The sequence below is a fragment of the Cornus florida genome, unplaced genomic scaffold (assembly GCF_030987335.1).
Source record: "Cornus florida cultivar Cherokee Brave unplaced genomic scaffold, ASM3098733v1 CherokeeBrave_3.0.0_Hap2_Chr10, whole genome shotgun sequence".
Classification (NCBI taxonomy): Eukaryota; Viridiplantae; Streptophyta; class Magnoliopsida; order Cornales; family Cornaceae; genus Cornus; species Cornus florida.
Window position 1 is genome coordinate 24,620,342 of NW_026775580.1, and position 17,706 is coordinate 24,638,047.

Consider the following 17,706-nt stretch of genomic DNA (forward strand, 5'->3'; position numbering starts at 1 on the left):
GCTCATAGAAGATACAATAATATTGGGCGTATTCGTGTGAATGGTACAGAGTTGTGGAAAGAAGACGAGGTGTGTTGGGGTATTGTTTCTTTTTATCAGCAGCTCTATACTGAGACTTTGGAACGGAGACCAAAACTTGATGGTTTGCATTTCGATGCTATTTCTACGCTGGATAGTGATATGCTTAAGGTTCCGTTCTTTGAAGAGGAAGTTCTTAAGGCATTATCCAGTTGTAATGGTGATAAAGCTCCACAACCAGACGGATTCACTATGCGATTTCTTAAAGAGAGCTGGGAGGTGGTACGTAATGAGGTAATGGGCACTTTTCAAGAATTTCATTCTCATGGCACATTTAAGAAATCATTAAATGCATCTTTCATTGCTCTTATTCCTAAGAAGAGCAACGCCTCTGACATTAAGGATTTTCGGCCAATCAGTTTAGTGGGGTGTGTGTATAAGCTTATTGCCAAGGTCCTTGTTCTTAGAAAGCGAAATGTTTTGGATGGAATCATTTCAGAGTCACAAAATGCTTTTGTTGGCGGCAGACAGATTTTAGATTCCATTCTTATTGCAGGAGAATGTGTCAATTCCAGGTTGAAGAGTGAAGTTCCTGGTGTATTATGCAAACTTGATATCGAGAAAGCTTATGATCACGTGAATTGGAAATTTCTTCTTTACTTGCTTCGGAGAATGGGGTTCGGGGATCGATGGATAAAATGGATTGAATCTTGCATCTCGTCAGTAATGTTCTCTGTGCTTGTGAACGGCTCTCCTGCAGGTTTTTTTCCGAGTTCGCGTGGATTGAGACAAGGAGATCCTTTGTCGTCTTTTCTTTTCCTTATTGTCATGGAGGGACTGAGTAGATTAATCAAAAAGGCAGACAATCTGGGTTATATAAGGGGGTTCACTGTTGGCAGAGATGTTGCTAACTAGATTGAGATATCCCATTTGTTGTTTGTAGATGACACTTAGGTTTTCTGTGATGCTGATGTTTCCCAACTCAGATATTTGAGGTGCATTCTTACATGCTTCCAAGCAGTGTCTGGTCTTAAGATTAATGTTGGAAAGAGTGTGCTTGTCCCAGTGGGGGAGGTCTCCGATATTTCCACTTTAGCTACTGTTCTTGGGTGTGGAGTGGGTGCTTTTCCACTCCCTTATCTGGGATTACCTTTGGGAATCTCCTCCAGGATAGTGGGGACTTGGGATCCGGTGATTAACAAGTATGAAAAAAGATTGGCGGAAAAAACAGTATCTCTCGAAAGGGGGGAAGGTCACTCTTACTAAGAGCACTCTTTCGTCCCTTCCCACATATTTCTTATCTCTATTTTAGATCCCGTGCTCTGTTGCTGAACGAATCGAAAAAATTCAGAGAGATTTTCTTTGGGGTAGAAAAGGAGAGGAGTTTAAGTATCATCTTGTTAATTGGGAGCAAGTTTGAAAACCGTTGAAGTTTGGCAGTTTAGGTATCCGGAAGTTGGTCCCTTTCAATAGAGCCTTATTGGGGAAGTGGTTATGGAGATTCGGTAAAGAGCATCATGGTCAATGAAGAAGAGTTATCTCGTGTCATTTTGGGGAGGAGAGTGGAGGTTGGTCCTCCCATCCTGTTTCTGTTACCGGGGGCGTTGGCATTTGGAAGTTCATTCGAAAAGGTTGGGATGTGTTTTCCACCCATATTCGGTTCAAGGTTCGAAATGGTGGTATGTTAGATTTTGGGAAGATTTATGGTGTGGTGATCAGTTGTTGTCTTTTTCCTTTCCTCGTCTCTTTAGCATTGCCGAGAATAAGCATGCTTACGTAATTGACTGTTATCATCTTGATAACAGTGGAGTTACGTGGGATGTGCGGTTTAGGCGTTCTTTTCAAGATTGGGAGATAGCTGAAGTTTATGTCTTTTTGGACCTGTTGTATAGACAGAAGGATGTTGGCAGAGGTTGTGATAATATTTTGTGGACCCCCTCTCTTCATGGTAGATTCGAAGTTCGATCCATGTTCTTGTGTTTGTCTAATTTTATTGGACATGACTTCCCATGGAAGTGTATTTGGTGATCTAAAGCTCCTCTTAGAGTTGCCTTCTTTGTTTGGACAGCTACCTGGGGAAAAATTCTAACATTAGATAATTTGCGTAAGAGAGGTACTATCATTGTTAACTATTGCGGCCTTTGTAAAACTGATGGTGAGTCCGTGGACCATCTCCTTATGCACTGTCCTGTTGCAACTGATTGCTGGAATCTCATATTCGGCATTTTTGGTTTTCAGTGGGTAATGCCTAAGCACTCTTTCCAATTAATTAATACTTGGAGAAGATGCCCTGTTTCTGGTCATGCTCGTGATTTTTGGAGGATCACCCCACACTGTGTTTGGTGGTGTATTTGGAGAGAGAGAAATAACAGACACTTTGAAGGGAAGGAATCGTCTTTTGCAAACCTTAAGTCTCTTATTCTACGCTCTCTTTTCTGTTATGTTAGATGCAGCGTTTGCTCCTCGATTGATGATTTTTTTGTTCTATTGGACTCTGTTGGTCCGTAGGTTTGGCTTTTACTTTTCGTTTTTCTGTATTAGGGACGCGTTCCCCTTTTGAACGTTTTTCTAATATATCTGTACTTATCAAAAAAAAAAAAAAAAACAAATGTGTTAGGTGCATTAGATAACCCGAACGGCATCACCAGCCACTCGTATGGCCCATCCTTCGTTTTGAAGGCCGTCTTCCACTCATCTCCAGGTCGAACCCACTCTTTAAATGTAGTTTGGTAAACACAGAAAAACCTGCCAAATTATCAAGCATATCATCTAGGAATTGGAAATTGATACTTAGAGAGTAATTTTATTAATCGCCCGACTGTCCACGCACATCTGCTAACTCCCATCTTTCTTTGGTGTTAATAAGGCAGGAACCGCACACGGACTCATGCTTTCCTGAATAAACCCCTTTTTAAGCAAATCATGAGCCTACTTATGTAAAACAACATGCTCTCTTGGACTCATTCTGTAATGGGAAAGGTTAGGTAATCAAGAGCCCGAGACAAGATCGATATGATGTTGAATATTCCGTAAGGGGGGAAGTTCATTCGGTAAATCTGGAATTAAAATTGAGTAAAATTTAGCAACTAAAGGCTGTAACTTAGTTGGAACATTGGTTGGAGGGTCATCTTCCCCTTTTATAACTAAACGATAAATAGTATCCATCTCCTTAGCCTCAGCTTCTAAATCTGAAACCACTATGAATACTAGACCCTTTGTGTTGGGAACCTTAGGTTGCCTATCTCTATTTATAGGCACCAACGCCACCTTAACCCCATCTTTTACAAAAGTGAAAGTATATCGACACCATGGGTAGAATTAACATCATACTGCCAAGGCCGACCCAAAAGCATAAGGCACGCAATCATGTCTACTACATCACACGTTACCTCATCCTTATATGTCTTACCAATAGAAAAAGTTTTTCGGTATCGTTCAGTAACTTTAACCTCTCCCACATCAGTAATCCAACCTATTTTGTACGGGTTCGGGTGCTTTCTGTCGGTAAATGAAGCTTCTCAACCATCTTTTTGGACACTATATTTTCAGTATTAACCCCATCAATAATTAAATCACAAACTCCCTAATTCACAGTCCATCGAGTACGAAAGATATTATGCTGCTAGGACTCAAGCTCCTGTTTGGGGATATACAGAATACGACGCACCACCAATATAATTCCCTCATCTGCCTCTACTACTTCCTCACCTTGATATTCTTCTGTACCTGTTTCGACCCCATACTTGACATTCTCATCGTCACCAGTTTGCTCTTCATTAGTTACAAGGGCAGCAACACGACGTTTTAGACAATTATTGGAATGATGCCCAGGCTCTAGGCATTGAAAACACTGGCCTAAAATGGGTGGAGCATAAGAGTTCATAGTTGGTGCCCTCTGATTATTGTGCTCATAGTTTGCCGAAGCTGATTACTAGTGCCGCCCACTTCCTAAGTCATGACTGAGTGCTGATTGATGGTCGGAGATGGTGGTGGTTTATTGGAATCAGTCTGTTAGAGTAGATGTAGGGCGCCCAAAATTCTGATTACAAACATTCACTCGATCCAACTTGGCTTCCACTCGAGTGGCCAACTCAACTGCAACATCAAGAGAGAGTCACTTGCAACATCACTTCGTCCTGTCACTTGAAACATCACTTTGTCCTAAATAGCCAGCCGCAATCCATTATTGAATCGTGCAATTTGTTGTGCTTCAGTCTCTAATAAATCATTGCGAGATGATAAACGATAGAATTCTTCTGCATAATCACGAACTGAACGATTTCCCTGGCGACAATTTTGGTACTCTTAAACTAAAATCTTATCATAATTAGCTAGTAAAAATCGCTTCTTCACTAATTGTTTCATCTGAGACCATGATCTATTCGGATTCTTCATCTATCAGGTTCGAGAACGTTGTAAGTGTTGAAATATATATATCTTTCAACAGTTTAACTTTTTTTTCCTCTACAATACCCATATAATAAAAAAATAAAAATAAAAAAAAGGGATAATTTCACTGACACCCCCATTAGTTTGGCCAAATATCAGTCTAAAACATCTTTCGAAAATAACTATCACTCACATTGCAATCGTTTGCTCCGTTTTTCACTCACACCCCAAAAGTTAGTTTACAGGTGTGTCAGACCACTTTTTACATGTAAAAAGACATTCTTACCCTTTGACTTTAATTTGACCATTGACTTTGGTCCACCCTCATTTTTTTAATTTATTTTTTTCCAAAATATCATTGTTAAAAGACAATATGGCCCCTTAAAAATTTGTAAATTTACAAATTATACTATATATACAAGCAGACATATATATACCCCTATATACACACACTGAGACATATATATATATATATATATATATATATATATATATACTCCATATATATGTAACAATCACATAAAAGACGGCGGCCGAGACGTCCGGTTAGGCACAGAGACGATGGCGGCGAAGGGAGATCGGTTGGGCACTGCAGCGATGACTGAACCAGATAGTGCGGGAGGGTCACCGGACGCTGGTGGTTTCGGGGAAAGGAAGACGCCGAACCAGAGGTTGCTGCGCCGTCGACTGTGGGTCGCTGTCATACGTCACGGGTAACAGTCTTTTCGCCAGTGGTTTGCGTGGCCGTCGTGTGTGGATTGTCGGTGTGGGACGGCGGGTCGTGTTCACCATCTTGTGCCGACTATGGTTGTGAGTTGCAATCACAGGTAGGTTGGGTTGCTTGGGGTTGCCGATTGGGTTGTTTGGGGTTGCCGAATTTGGTTGCTTGGGTCGGTCTCTCCTTCATCGTCACCGGAATCTTCATCAGCCGTAGTCGGTATTCCTCAGTGGATGCTTCAGTTTCCGATGACATTGGTTTGTAAGGTGACTCGACAAGGGCTTTTCTATCAGTTCCTGTGCTCGCAAACACACCCAATTCAAACCCTGATTTCAATTAGTGAAAAAAAAAAAAAAATTAGGTTCAATCAAACACATTGAATCTTTGTTAACAGTAACCCTGAAGCTTCAACTTCCAGAATTAGTTTCAATCAAACACATTGAAGCTTCATCTTCCAGAATTTGCAGAAGCTTCGTTAATAGGAACCCTTGATTTTCTCTGAACGGCGGCCGTTTCGTTTCTCAGATAAAGCATCACTCAAAGCCCTAATTCGAAGTCCAAACCAGTCCAATTCGTTCAATTTCGCTTAGACATTTTTTTTTCATTCAATTCCAAGCGCCATCCAATTCTAATACCAAATTGGTGTGGACAATTCTGGAAAATTTAAAACGTTAGATTCGTTGATTGTGTATGGGCATGGGAAGGGTTTACAAAGAAACCTCCAAGCCCTTGTCGTCTTCATCGCCTCCGGCACCAGAGATGATGAAGTTACAGATTTTATTTGTGGTATAATTGTCGGGGGTATAATTGTCTTTTAACTAATTTAATATTTTGAATTAAATGTTATTTAAAAAAAAAGGGGCAAATTTGTCTTTTCCCATGCTTTTAACGGAGACTGTGACGGAAAAGCAAAAGTGGACCTAACTGATAGTTATTTTCGAAAAATATTTTAGATTGATATTTGGCCAAACTACTGGGAGTGTCGGTGAAATTATCCCAAAAAAAAATTGTCAACTTCCGAAAGCCAGTTGATGTAGAACAAAGCGCAACTGAAGAGCTAAAACCACATATGACCAACACTTATCATTGGAGAAGCGGAAAAGAAAGATAGAATTAGGAATATTAGTAAATTAGGGTTTTTATTTATGCTTATGGTTATTTTTATAATGTTCTAATTTTAGGGGTATTTCAGTACTTTCTTGTTTTAGAGTTTGTTTATCTCTTGCCTATATAAAGGGCCCAAATGTAATCAGACAAATCAGTTTTTCGAATATTGAAGATTATCGTTGGGTTTGCGAACTCTCTCTCTTTGTATCGATTCTCCCTCGTGTTCTTGTTGTTCTTAATCCCCCAGTCTCTCTAGCCTACCTGCTTCAGTCTGATTTCTCATCTCATTCGTCTATTTTCTCACCTCCTTCGTCAGTCTCATCTCATCTTCTCATTCTCATCCCCTTTTTCTTTCTGGTCACTATTTACACACTACTTGTCCTGCGTCACCAGTCCAGAAACCCTTCAATATCAAGTTGACCATTAAAACGCGAAACATCAATTTTCAACTGAAAATATCGCTAATTTGTTTCAACCCCGTGATCTCCATGTGCTAAAACAATACCTTCAATCTCGGCATCGCTTGAATCAGACCAAACCTTTTGCTGAAACTGGCGCTGATTATTAGCACGTTGAAGATGACCACGTTGATTTCCTGCCCCTTGTTGTGGCTGATTCACACTATCAGGTTGGTCCTGATTATGCCAATTACAAACCTGCACACAATTCATGGCTTCAGTTAGACGTTCAACTGCCATCTGAATCTCTTGTTTTAGTTCCTGACGCAATTGTTGGAATTCTCCCACAGTCACTGCAAGTTCTCCCTGATCACGGTCCATGGAGAATGGCTCTAATACCAACTTGACACATCGGATCAATGAAAGCAATTAAAATAAATAAGAATTGCAACTTATCCTTTAAACACTCAAATCCACGAGAAGAGGTTGAGAGAATCTCTCGATTTTCTGATATTGATAAAAGTAATAACTGATCCCTAAAGTATTACAATAGCATGTATTTATAGGCCTAAGAAAATCCTAAACTATTTAGGAAATTAAAGCAATGGAAAACTTTCCTAAAACAGACACCAAACTATGAGGAAATTAAAACAATGAAAAACTTTCCTAAAACAAAAACTAAACTATTAGTAAATTAAAACAATGAAAACTTTCCTAAAACAGAAACTAGAAAACACTGTTCCCGAGCATTGTTGATGTACTGTTCATGGCTATTCATTCATGTACTACATCATTCTGGACCTATAATATGTTGAGCTACTGCTTTGTTTTGTTCAAATATTACCCATGGTTGAGGCTAAGCCACATCCCATCAAATATTATGATATGCCTAAGTTGATTACCTCGCAAAAATTAAATTTAGTTAACTGCCTTTCTTAGGCTCATGCGGTTCAGGGATGTTCGGTTCTGGGAGGATTATTGGTATGGGGATTCCCCTTTGTCTCAATTGTTTCCAAGACTTTTTAAGATTGCTGCGGATAGACATGCTATGGTAGCGGATTGTTATCGGCTTGATAGCGGAAGGCTTATGTGGGATGTGCGTTTTCGGCGTTCTTTCAAGGATTGGGAACTTGAGGATGTCCTTGGCCTTTTGGATCTTTTGTATAGACAGGATGTGGATGGTAGAGGGTCTGACTCCTTGGTTTGGATGCCTTCTCCTCAAAGGAGGTTTGATGTCCGTTCTTTTTTCCTTAGCCTCGCCGGTTTTCATGGCTCTAGTTTCTTGTGGAAGAAGGTTTGGCACTCGAAGGCTCCTCTCAGGGTGGCATTTTTTGTTTGGACTGCGGCTTTGGGTAAGATTCTTACTCTGAACATTGAGAAAGAAAAGACAGATCACAGTCAACTGGTGTTGTATATGTAAGAATGATGGAGTCTCTGTGGATCACCTTCTCTTGCATTGCCCTATGGCTTATGATTGCTGGAGTCTTATTTTTAGTCTTTTTGGCATCTATTGGGTTATGCCTCGGTCTTCAAGGGATTTGATTGACATTTGGAGGGAAAAAAGGGTGGGGGGCTATGCTCGTGTTTGTTGGAGGGTGACCCCCCGTTGTGTTTGGTGGAACATCTTTTGATGGGGAGGAAACCTCTATTGGGGCGTTGAAATATGCTATTATTAGTTCTCTTTTTAGTTGGGTGATGGGGAGAAATTGTATATCTTTAGATGAGATTGTGAACTTTTTGGGTTCATTGGGTCCATAGGGATTTTTGTTTGGTTTCTTGTATATCTCTTGGGATGCGTTCCCCTTCTGAACGCTTTCTGATACATTTTATTTATTCAAAAAAAAAAAAAAAAAAAAAAAAAAAAGGAAGGGAAGAAGAAGAAGATTGAAGATTGGGCATGGAGGATAGTGTTGCTATGGCACAACATGGAACCTGCGATTGCTACTATAGTTGAAATTTGTGATTCCTCTATATCTACAAATTTTGTGTATTGGCTTAGGGTTAAAATTTTCAACTTAAAGAAGATATCTACAAATTTTCCTCTTGGAGCTTTTTCCTTGGAAGAGACACAGATACTCAAAAAGAGAGATTCACCGCTGAAGTGGGAGATAAAATTGCAGTAGGTCACGAGAGAGAGAGAGAGAGAGAGGCATTGAATGTTTAAGAGAGAAGAAAAATACTAAGAAAAGAAGGGCGGTGACTGTTAAGAAAAAAGAGTTGTTTTTGAAGAAGAAAAAAAATTAGGGGTCCTATTTATATTCCAAAAAAAAAAAGTTGAGTGGACCAAGCCTTCTGGTGATTCCGCTACTAATGCAGGTATGTACAGTTGATACAACTACATTTTTCTTGCAGCTGTATACCATTAAAATGAAAATTAGAGGAGCATTTAATACAAATAATAATAATAATATAATAAAAAATTAGAGGAGCATACTATCAAGAAGAGAATCCCAATTTCTATCTAGTAAACATTCAGGACATTTGGGAAGTGAAATAAACAAAATTGATCAATCATCTTCTATTAAAGAAGGAAAAGCTCAAGCATACCTCCAGCAAACAACTTGAAGTAAGGGCGAGACATTGTTTAGGGGCTACTTCCTTGTTATTTACGAAGATAGAACACTTGCCAAGATTCTTCAGATGAAATGATCCTTCTTTGTCCATCATTATAATTGCCTAATAAGATAGGCAAAAACAATTATGCATACTTCTAGTTGTAGTGGAGAAAAAGTTACAGTTAATAAAGTTACCTAATGGATTGTGAAAGAGTCTTTAAAAGATGGTTAACAAGTTAAGAAATTGCTTATAAAGCTAAAATAAAAAACTAAATGAAGTTTGTATCTTTGCTTCAACCAAAGATTTAAAGCTCAGGTCTAAGGTTCAATTCCTCTTGGGTGCAAACAATTCCTTGGAGGGGGGGTATGAGATCTTGAAATTCAGGCATTATTAATTGAATATTAGATGATTTAGTAAGTGTTTGGTGGAGCTTTTAAGGGGCATTAGAAAGACTTCTAAGGCCTATAAATCCTTAATAAAAAATTTGGGTATCTGGTGGAACAAAGCAAACGGAAGCCCAATAATGTGGAAGTCCGTTTTGTCAAAGCCAGTAAGAGTTACTTTTGAAAACTGATTCTCACGAAGTCGGGTGTTATTGAAGTAATAAGTTCTAAGTGACAAATTTGTCCCTCACTTGTTAGGTTGCCACCTCGAAAGAAAACCTGAGCAGTAGACTACAAGTTGCTGGGTTCAGATCCATTCTGATCCTTATGAATTCTGCAAAATTATGTCAAGGTAAAATAATTTAAGGTCATGTGTATATATATGCATCTGTATATATATGGTGGAGCTGAAGGAGGACACCATTGGATAACTGATAAAAACTCATAATCGGAGATTTTATAGTGGTGCAGTCATCAGAGGTAGATTGGTGGCTCGAAGGATTTGATAGTCTAAGATCCATTCTCGATCTGTGTTGGTTCGTTCTATCTACACACACACACACATATATATATATGCAATTCCTACTATATTAGTCTTTGAGGCTTTGGATTCACTGATTTTTAATTTCATGTTTACATATGGATAGCAGTGGAAGAGTCAATGGGAAGGAGGGCACCAAAACTGATGATGGAGAGAATCAAAAGGGTAAATTGGATGGTGATTTGATGAATCTGATGCACTATGTTGCACTGGCTATCTATGGCTAACGTGTTGGCCTTGACTTTGGCATTTCCTTTGGTTTGCAAACCTATTTTGAAAAGGGAAACTGGAAGGTGACTTGTGATTTTATTTCCATCCCCAAATGATGTGGTCTATATCAATGGAGTTTATGACTATGAATACACTATTTTCCTTAATACGGGAATTTCTATTAAACTGAAGCTTACTTTATAATAATAATAATGGATTTTCAGATTTATTCATTATATTGTCTACATACTTAAGAATAGCTACCTAAAAAAGCTATCATGAGTGCAACCCTGCATTTGAATTTATGTTAAATGATTAAATGCAACGTGGGTTATTATTGAGTCTACAGGATAATGTTGTCAATTCAAAGCAACTATAATAGTTAAATGGGCTTCTTAATATTGCATTTACAAAACATCTTCTCTCTTTTAAATTCATTTACATAAAATTCCTTTTGTAAAAGCCTTTCAAATGGAGGACGTCTATTACTAGGAAGTTCTTCCAAACAAGGCCTTAAATTTTATCAAGATTTGATTGGCTAAAGTTCTAGCATGATATAGGGCATATCTCTATAAATAAGTTTATAAATGCATTTAAGTTTTCAAAAATACAATTTGAAAATGATTAAAAAAAATTTACAGAAAGATTAATTTTTATTGATATGTTTAGATTAGGATTTAAGAGATTTTTTGAGTTGAAAATTAGATTTTTGGTTAACAATAAAACAAGTAAAAAGGTGAATATTTGATAAACTCAAACAATCAATTGAAAGGTCAATCTATCAACTGAAATCCAAAGAGCATGAGGTCAATGGGTTGATGGGAAGCCTGAACTGAAAGTCTGAAATACAAAGACTATCAATCGAAGCAAAGACTGATTGAGCCCTGTCCAGAGTTAGTTAATCAACCTCAATCAATGGATCGAGCAAGTTGGCAGATCAGAATAATAAGAATCCATCTAGACATTTTAGGAAACTTTTACCTTCCAACTTTCACCTGCTCACACTTGAAAAGGTTTAGGACCTATATAAATCCCTTAAACGCCTCATTCCACTCACACCCAACTTTCTAACTTGATAGTTCTCTTGCTCTTCAAGTTCCCCTAGCTCTCCCTTCTCTTCAAAATCTTCAACAATGAATTTCTTTGTGTGCTCTTGTGGTGCTCATGGCTGGGACGGGTACGCACTAACCCCAAACGGCAAAGAAAGGAAGGAACCTCAAACTAACCTCCATCGAAAGAACCAAGACATTTCTACACTAAAACCGAAGATCATCTACTCAACTCACATTCATGGGATAGATACAACAGTGTCTTCAAGAGATGCTCTCTCATCGTGAAACAAGAGATTATGATCACTTCACGACAATGGGAATAGGCATTAATGGGTAGCAGCAAGGGCTGAACTATGTGGGGACTAGGGGACCCATGGCCCCCCAAAATTTTGTAAAATCCCTAAACTATAGGTTCTAATAAATAGTTAATTTCAAAATACTAACAACATTTAAACATTCGACCGCCTTTTAATTTATAAAAAAAATAAATAAAAATCAATTTGAATTTTTCACTTCCTAATAGTCCACATTTAAAGGAATGTTAACAAAATTCCAAATAAATTTCCTATATCTATTATTTTTTTCACATGTTATGAAATACTTTAATTGGTTTATAAATATTCTCTTTCAGATCTACTTTCCAAAATTCTAATGTCAAGTAAATATTACATTGTAATTTTTTAAAATTTATTTTCAAATTACCAGTTCGGCCACAGCAAATAAAATTCCCGGTCACCCAATTTATCTTTTATCACTCTACTTCATGTATTATATGCAAACATGCACGACTTTGATACCATCAATCACAGCTTCATAAATGCTCACTACAGTGTTGTTTACAATGTTACCCCCGAAACCATTATCATTACTCTTGGAGTACCTCATACCAAGGAAGAATTGGTAGTGAAGATGCTCAGAGCCCATCACCAACCTCTTGCATACGCACACCGTGTTCTAGATCTTACAAGGTTCAAACAAACCTCAATTCCAGGTTTTAAACAAAAATCTTGAATTCAACTTTTAACCAAAAGATCATGCCGAGTTGTCTCAACATCATTTGGAATTTCTCTACTCCATGGGTGTGAATAGCAAGATTGACTTTCCTGCTTTCGTTACAAGGCATATGATTTAATACTACATAGGTGTCAATTTCTCAACTAAATTCCACTCATCTGACCGTGATCTTCATGATCCACGCATAGTCAGGTCAGAAGATCTATTTTAATGTAAAATTTAGTTCGTCACAGTATTTTAAGTATTTTGTGAAGAAATTTGCACAAAAACCAAAAAGATAATCATTTAGGGTTGATGACAGGAGCATCGAACGGAGAAGAGATATTCTTAAATCATATCTGGTGGGCCGGTTTGATAAAGAGGTAGGCAGCGTTTCGAAGATCACTGATTGGGCTTCATCGTGCTGGAAGGAAGAGGGAGGGTTGAGGCCTTTGCGTTGCCGGACTCGTTGATCTTGTTTCGTTTTCCCTCTCGACAGGCAGCAGAGAGTGTTGGAGCATGGAAGGAGGATGTTGGGTGACGCCTTTCTCATGCTTGACAGATAGGGTTACAGAGCGGGATGTACTGGACTGTTGAAGGAGGAGGGTATCTGCCGGATTCTGGTGTGATTCCTTGATTGAAGCTATTGGTGAGAAGTGTGGGGGCTTCATTGGTTGAGAAGGACGAGAGAATCGACCAGAGAAGTCCTTTGTTGTGGTCAAAGATGGTGGAATAGTTCCGGATTTTGTGATCGTGGAGGATGAGTGGGTTGCTTTCCGGGTCTCGCTATCTGCAATCGACTCTCTGAGGGGACAGTGGCATGGGCTTCTCAAAGGAATTATGCGTCAGTTCCTAAGCTTGGCTTGGGGAGGACAAAGAGGGAGGCTGGGGTGGTGGATCAGACGGTTAAGGAGGATTGGACCGCGTCTCTACAAGTGAGATTAGTTGAAGGTAAGGGACGAGTGGTGGTCCACGCGAATGAGAAGTGCGTGAGGGAGGTCAGGCATGCTCGACGCGTCAGTGCATCCCAGAACAGCTACATGATAAGAGCGCCAGCTGGTGGGATGTGTGTCGATGATCGTGTGGAGAGAGGCGGTCGGTCACGTGACATGCAACATAATTTTAAATTCGCTGGAATGGGCTGTGGTCCTGTTAAGAAGCAGAACTCTAGGCCTGGCATTCGTGGCCCATTTAAAAAGAGAGACCATTTTACTCATAGCAGGTATGGGCTTTGTACCAAATGATCATCCATCGGGCCTCTCTTCCAAGGGTTTCAAGGAGGCTGGGCGTGGTATCCGTGAGCTAACTTTAAATGAGACCTCTTCTGTGGCCCATAGTTAGTCTGGGCATTCAATGAAAGGCCGTTCTGTGAAACAGGCTAAGGACCCTTGCCAGGTGTTGGGCTGGACCAACTCAAATAGATTTGGGCCGCTTCAATCTTTTTGTAAAGATTCAGACTCGGATGATTGGCTGGGCCACACAGTGGAGGTGGGAAGACATGGCCCAAGTTACAAGGGCTCTAAACAAAGACATGATATTTTGATCGATGACTCTTCTGTGTTTAAACAGAAGGATGAGACTCATCGTCGTCCCCGAGCTCTTCACCATAAATGGCCGCGAGCGGACAGACGGATGAGGCTCATCGTCATCCCCGAGCTCTTCACCGTAAATGGTCGCAAGCGGAGAAACAGAAATGGCGTGCGACTGGGGCTGTCATTGACGGTTTTGATGCAGGTAAGAATTCTGTTTCTCACCATGCTCCATCTTCTTCTTGTGGGGAACTGTCTTCTGCGACACAGATCCATAGACGAAGGGAGTAGGGTCCGTCTTCTAGCTCCATGTCGGTTGGGAGGTCCAAGCCGAGTTCACCAACTGTTAGCGATGACGCGTTTAATGAGAAGACAATTGTTTGTGTTGGAAGGGACATTCACATCACTCTTAGTGATGAATCGACAGCTTTGTTGGTGCAGGAGCAGAATAAACACAGATTGCAGGCAGGCGAGCAGCAGGTCTGGACTCTCGGGTTGACAATCTGGTGGGGGGTAGGGGCAGTTCCATCGACTGGTTGACTTGCGATGATTCTGAGCAGGGGTCCAGCTGCAGTGAGGGGTACGAGAAGACGGAGCAGAAGGAATGGCCTCTTAATGCTGTAACATGGGATGGAGCAGACTGTTCTGACTTGGGCTTTGTTGGGCCTTTGCCAATGTGCTGCCTCCAAAAGGGATTGAGGTTGTGGTGAGGGAGAGGGGAAAGTAAAGGGGTGGGGAGTGCCAACGTTTCCTCATGAAGTTCTGAATCATTTCTTGGAATGTCCGTGGTCTCAATGACACGGATAAGGGGAAGGTGGTGAAGTTGGCGGTTAGGAAGTGGGGGTCTCATGTGGTTTGCTTGCAGGAGACGAAGTTTGCCTCGATTTCATATGGGTGGTGAGGAGTCTTTGCGGCGGGAAATTTATTGAGCGGGAAGCATTGGATGCCGTTGGGACTTCGGGGGGTATTCTTGTCATGTGGGATAGGAGGTGGGTGTTAAGGGTGGATGTTTGGAGGGGGAGATTCTCTATTTCTTGTGCTTTAGTTATAGAGAAGGATCTAAGTCACACAGAGTGGAAGCGGGAGCGGGAGCGGGAGCGAAAGCGAGCGCGCGAAAGCGTCAAAGTCTAAAAATATTTAGAGCAGGAGCATCTTGAGAGCGTCTGTATATTAGATTTAAATAAAATTATATCAGGTCATGACATATATATTTTATATATTTTTATTTATTTAAATCCATATGCAAATATATTCATGATTATTATTCCATTAATGATATATGTAATAAATAAGCTAATTTTTATCACTAATAGACGCGTGATTTATTTGTAATATTCTCTAATTGGGAAGTTTTTTAATAATATATTTTCAAACATGTATAATTAATATATATATATATATATATATATATATATATATATATATATGGTAGTATAGCAATGCCATACAGCTGGGGCACGCTGAAATTTAAGTAATTAATATATATATTGAGTAATAATGTAAGTAATAAATGCATATATGGTAATATAGGTATTCCATATCAATGGGACTCTAACAAATTTAGCTATATAAAGTAAATTCGTATGGAAATCGCGAATTAGGAAAACAAATTCGCGAATTGCAAAAATTTAATTCGCATATTTTGTGCGAATTCGCTCCCAAATCGCAAATTCGCGTACGGAGCTTGAGAGCGGGGCCTCTTTGGACGAATTATGTGACTTAGAGAAGGATGGCTTCAGGTGGGTTTTGTCCGGTGTGTATGGCCCGGTGGAGGATGGGGTGAGACACCTTCTTTGGCACGAGATTGACGTTGTGAGGGGGTTGTGGCCCTTCCATGGTGGGGACTTTAATGTGGTTAGATCCCCATCGGAGAGAACTTCAGGGGGAAAATGGTCTTCATCTATGGAGCAATTCTTGGAGTTCATTGACGGCCATCACCTTATTGATTTGCCAATGGAGGGCGCGGTATTCACTTGGTCTAGTGGTAGGGATATTGGTACTCTTTCTCGGGACAGATTCTTGGTCTCTTGGGAATGGGAGAGGTTTTCGGATGTGGTCCGGGCGGCTTTAGCCAAACCGACTTCAGATCATATTCTGTTGGTTTTGGATTGTGGTGGGTTGAGTTCCCGGCGTACTCCTTTTCGTTTTGAGACCATATGGCTTAGAGCGGAGGACTTCTAGGGGAAAGTCCATTCTTGGCCGACAGAGTCTACAATGGCTAGCTCTTCGAGCTTCATTTTGGCAGGAAAGCTTCAGTTTTTGAAGGTTGAGATCAAAACTTGGAATGAGGAGGTGTTTAGGAATTTGGATTGGAGGAAAAACAAGGCCCTTGCTAAAAGATTGCAGAGATCAATCAGTTGGAAGGCATGGTTGATATTGTGGAAGCTCAGAGGCATCAGAGAGCGGAGTGTCAGGTGGAGATTGCTGAGATTGCTACTTTAGAGGAGATCTCGTGGGGTCAGAAGTTCCGGGCATTATGGCTTAAAGAGGGTGACTGTAATACAAAGGCTGGCTAATGCTCATAGGAGGGGCAATCACATAGGGTGGATTCGTGTTGATGGAGTAGATTTGTGTAGGGAGGAGGAGGTGCGCAGGGGGATTGCCCCATTCTATTAGAGAACTGAGAAATATAGTTGGAACCCTCGGCTTGGCTGTCTGCATTTTGATACGACTTTTTATTTGGACAGGGATGGCTTAGAGGTTCCCTTCTCCGAAGAGGAAGTGTTGAAGACACTGAAGAGTTGCAACGACGACAATGCCTCGGGTTCGGATGGCTTCACTATGAGGTTCCTGTTGGATAGTTGGGATGTGGTCGGGGGTGAGGTGATGGGGACATTCTAGGTGTTTCATTCCATGAGCGTTTCAAGAAATATTTGAATGCAGGTTTTATTGCCCGTATTCCCAAGAAGGGTGGAGCTATTGATGTTAAGGATTTTAGACCTATTAGCTTGGTGGGGTGTTTGTACAAGCTTATAGCTAAAGTCCTTGCTTTAAAGTTGAGGGACGTCTTGGATGGAGTTATTTCAGAATCTCAAAATGCTTTTATTGGTGGTCATCAGATCATAGATCCAACTCTCGTTGCAAGTGCGTGTGTGGATTCTAGGTTGAGTAGTGGTATCCCACTGTAAGCTTGATATTGAGAAAGCTTAGGACCATGTTAGTAGGAGTTTGCTGCTGTGGCTTCTTTGGCAATTCCCGAGGTTTGAGATAGGGGGATCCTCTCTTTTTTTTTGTTCATCATTGTTATACAAACTCTTAGCAGATTAATGAGGAGGGCTGTGGACTTGGGATTCATTAGGGGTTTTAGGGTGGGCAAAGATATAGATCATCAACTTGAGATTTCTCATTTGTTGTTTACGGATGGTATTTTGGTCTTCAGTGATGCGATGTGTCCCAGTTCAAATACTTGAGGTGTGTTCTAGTCTGCTTTCAGGCTGTCTTTGGCCTAAAAGTGAATGCGGGGAAGAGCTCTTTAGTCCCTATGGGGGAGGTGCATAACATTGCCGATCTTGCTGCAATCCTAGGGTGTGGGATTTGGTCTTTCCTTATCTCTTATTTTGGCTTGCCATTAGATTCTCTGTCAAGAAGGGTGGGGGGTTGGGATCTCGTGATTGAGAGGTTTGAGAAAAGTCTTGCTGGGTGGCAGAAGCATTATCTTTCGAAGGGCGGGAAGGTCACTCTTATAAAGAGCACGTTGGCAAGTCTCCCCACATACTTTTTTTCTCTTTTTCAAATTCCGCACTCCGTAGCTGAAAGGATTGAAAGGCTTGAGCAGGAATTTCCTGTGGGGCGGTTTGGAAGAAGAGTTTAAG

At 40.4% G+C, this 17,706-nt stretch overlaps 1 protein-coding gene across 2 annotated transcripts in view; it reads right to left on the reverse strand.

Annotated features, from left to right (window-relative positions):
* LOC132280209 (uncharacterized) overlaps window positions 1-17,706 on the reverse strand; it is a 75,907-nt gene that overhangs the window by 19,186 nt on the left and 39,015 nt on the right. The window contains exons 6-7 of one of the 2 annotated variants that reach the window (XM_059782380.1): window positions 9,178-9,306; window positions 6,679-6,888 (exon numbers count right to left, since the gene is read on the reverse strand). In XM_059782380.1, the coding sequence (XP_059638363.1) occupies window positions 6,694-6,888; window positions 9,178-9,306 (324 nt within the window). In that variant the 3' untranslated portion in view covers window positions 6,679-6,693. Of the gene's footprint in view, window positions 1-6,678; window positions 6,889-9,177; window positions 9,307-17,706 lie in introns of those variants that run through there. The other variant, XM_059782381.1, reaches the window with a different exon arrangement.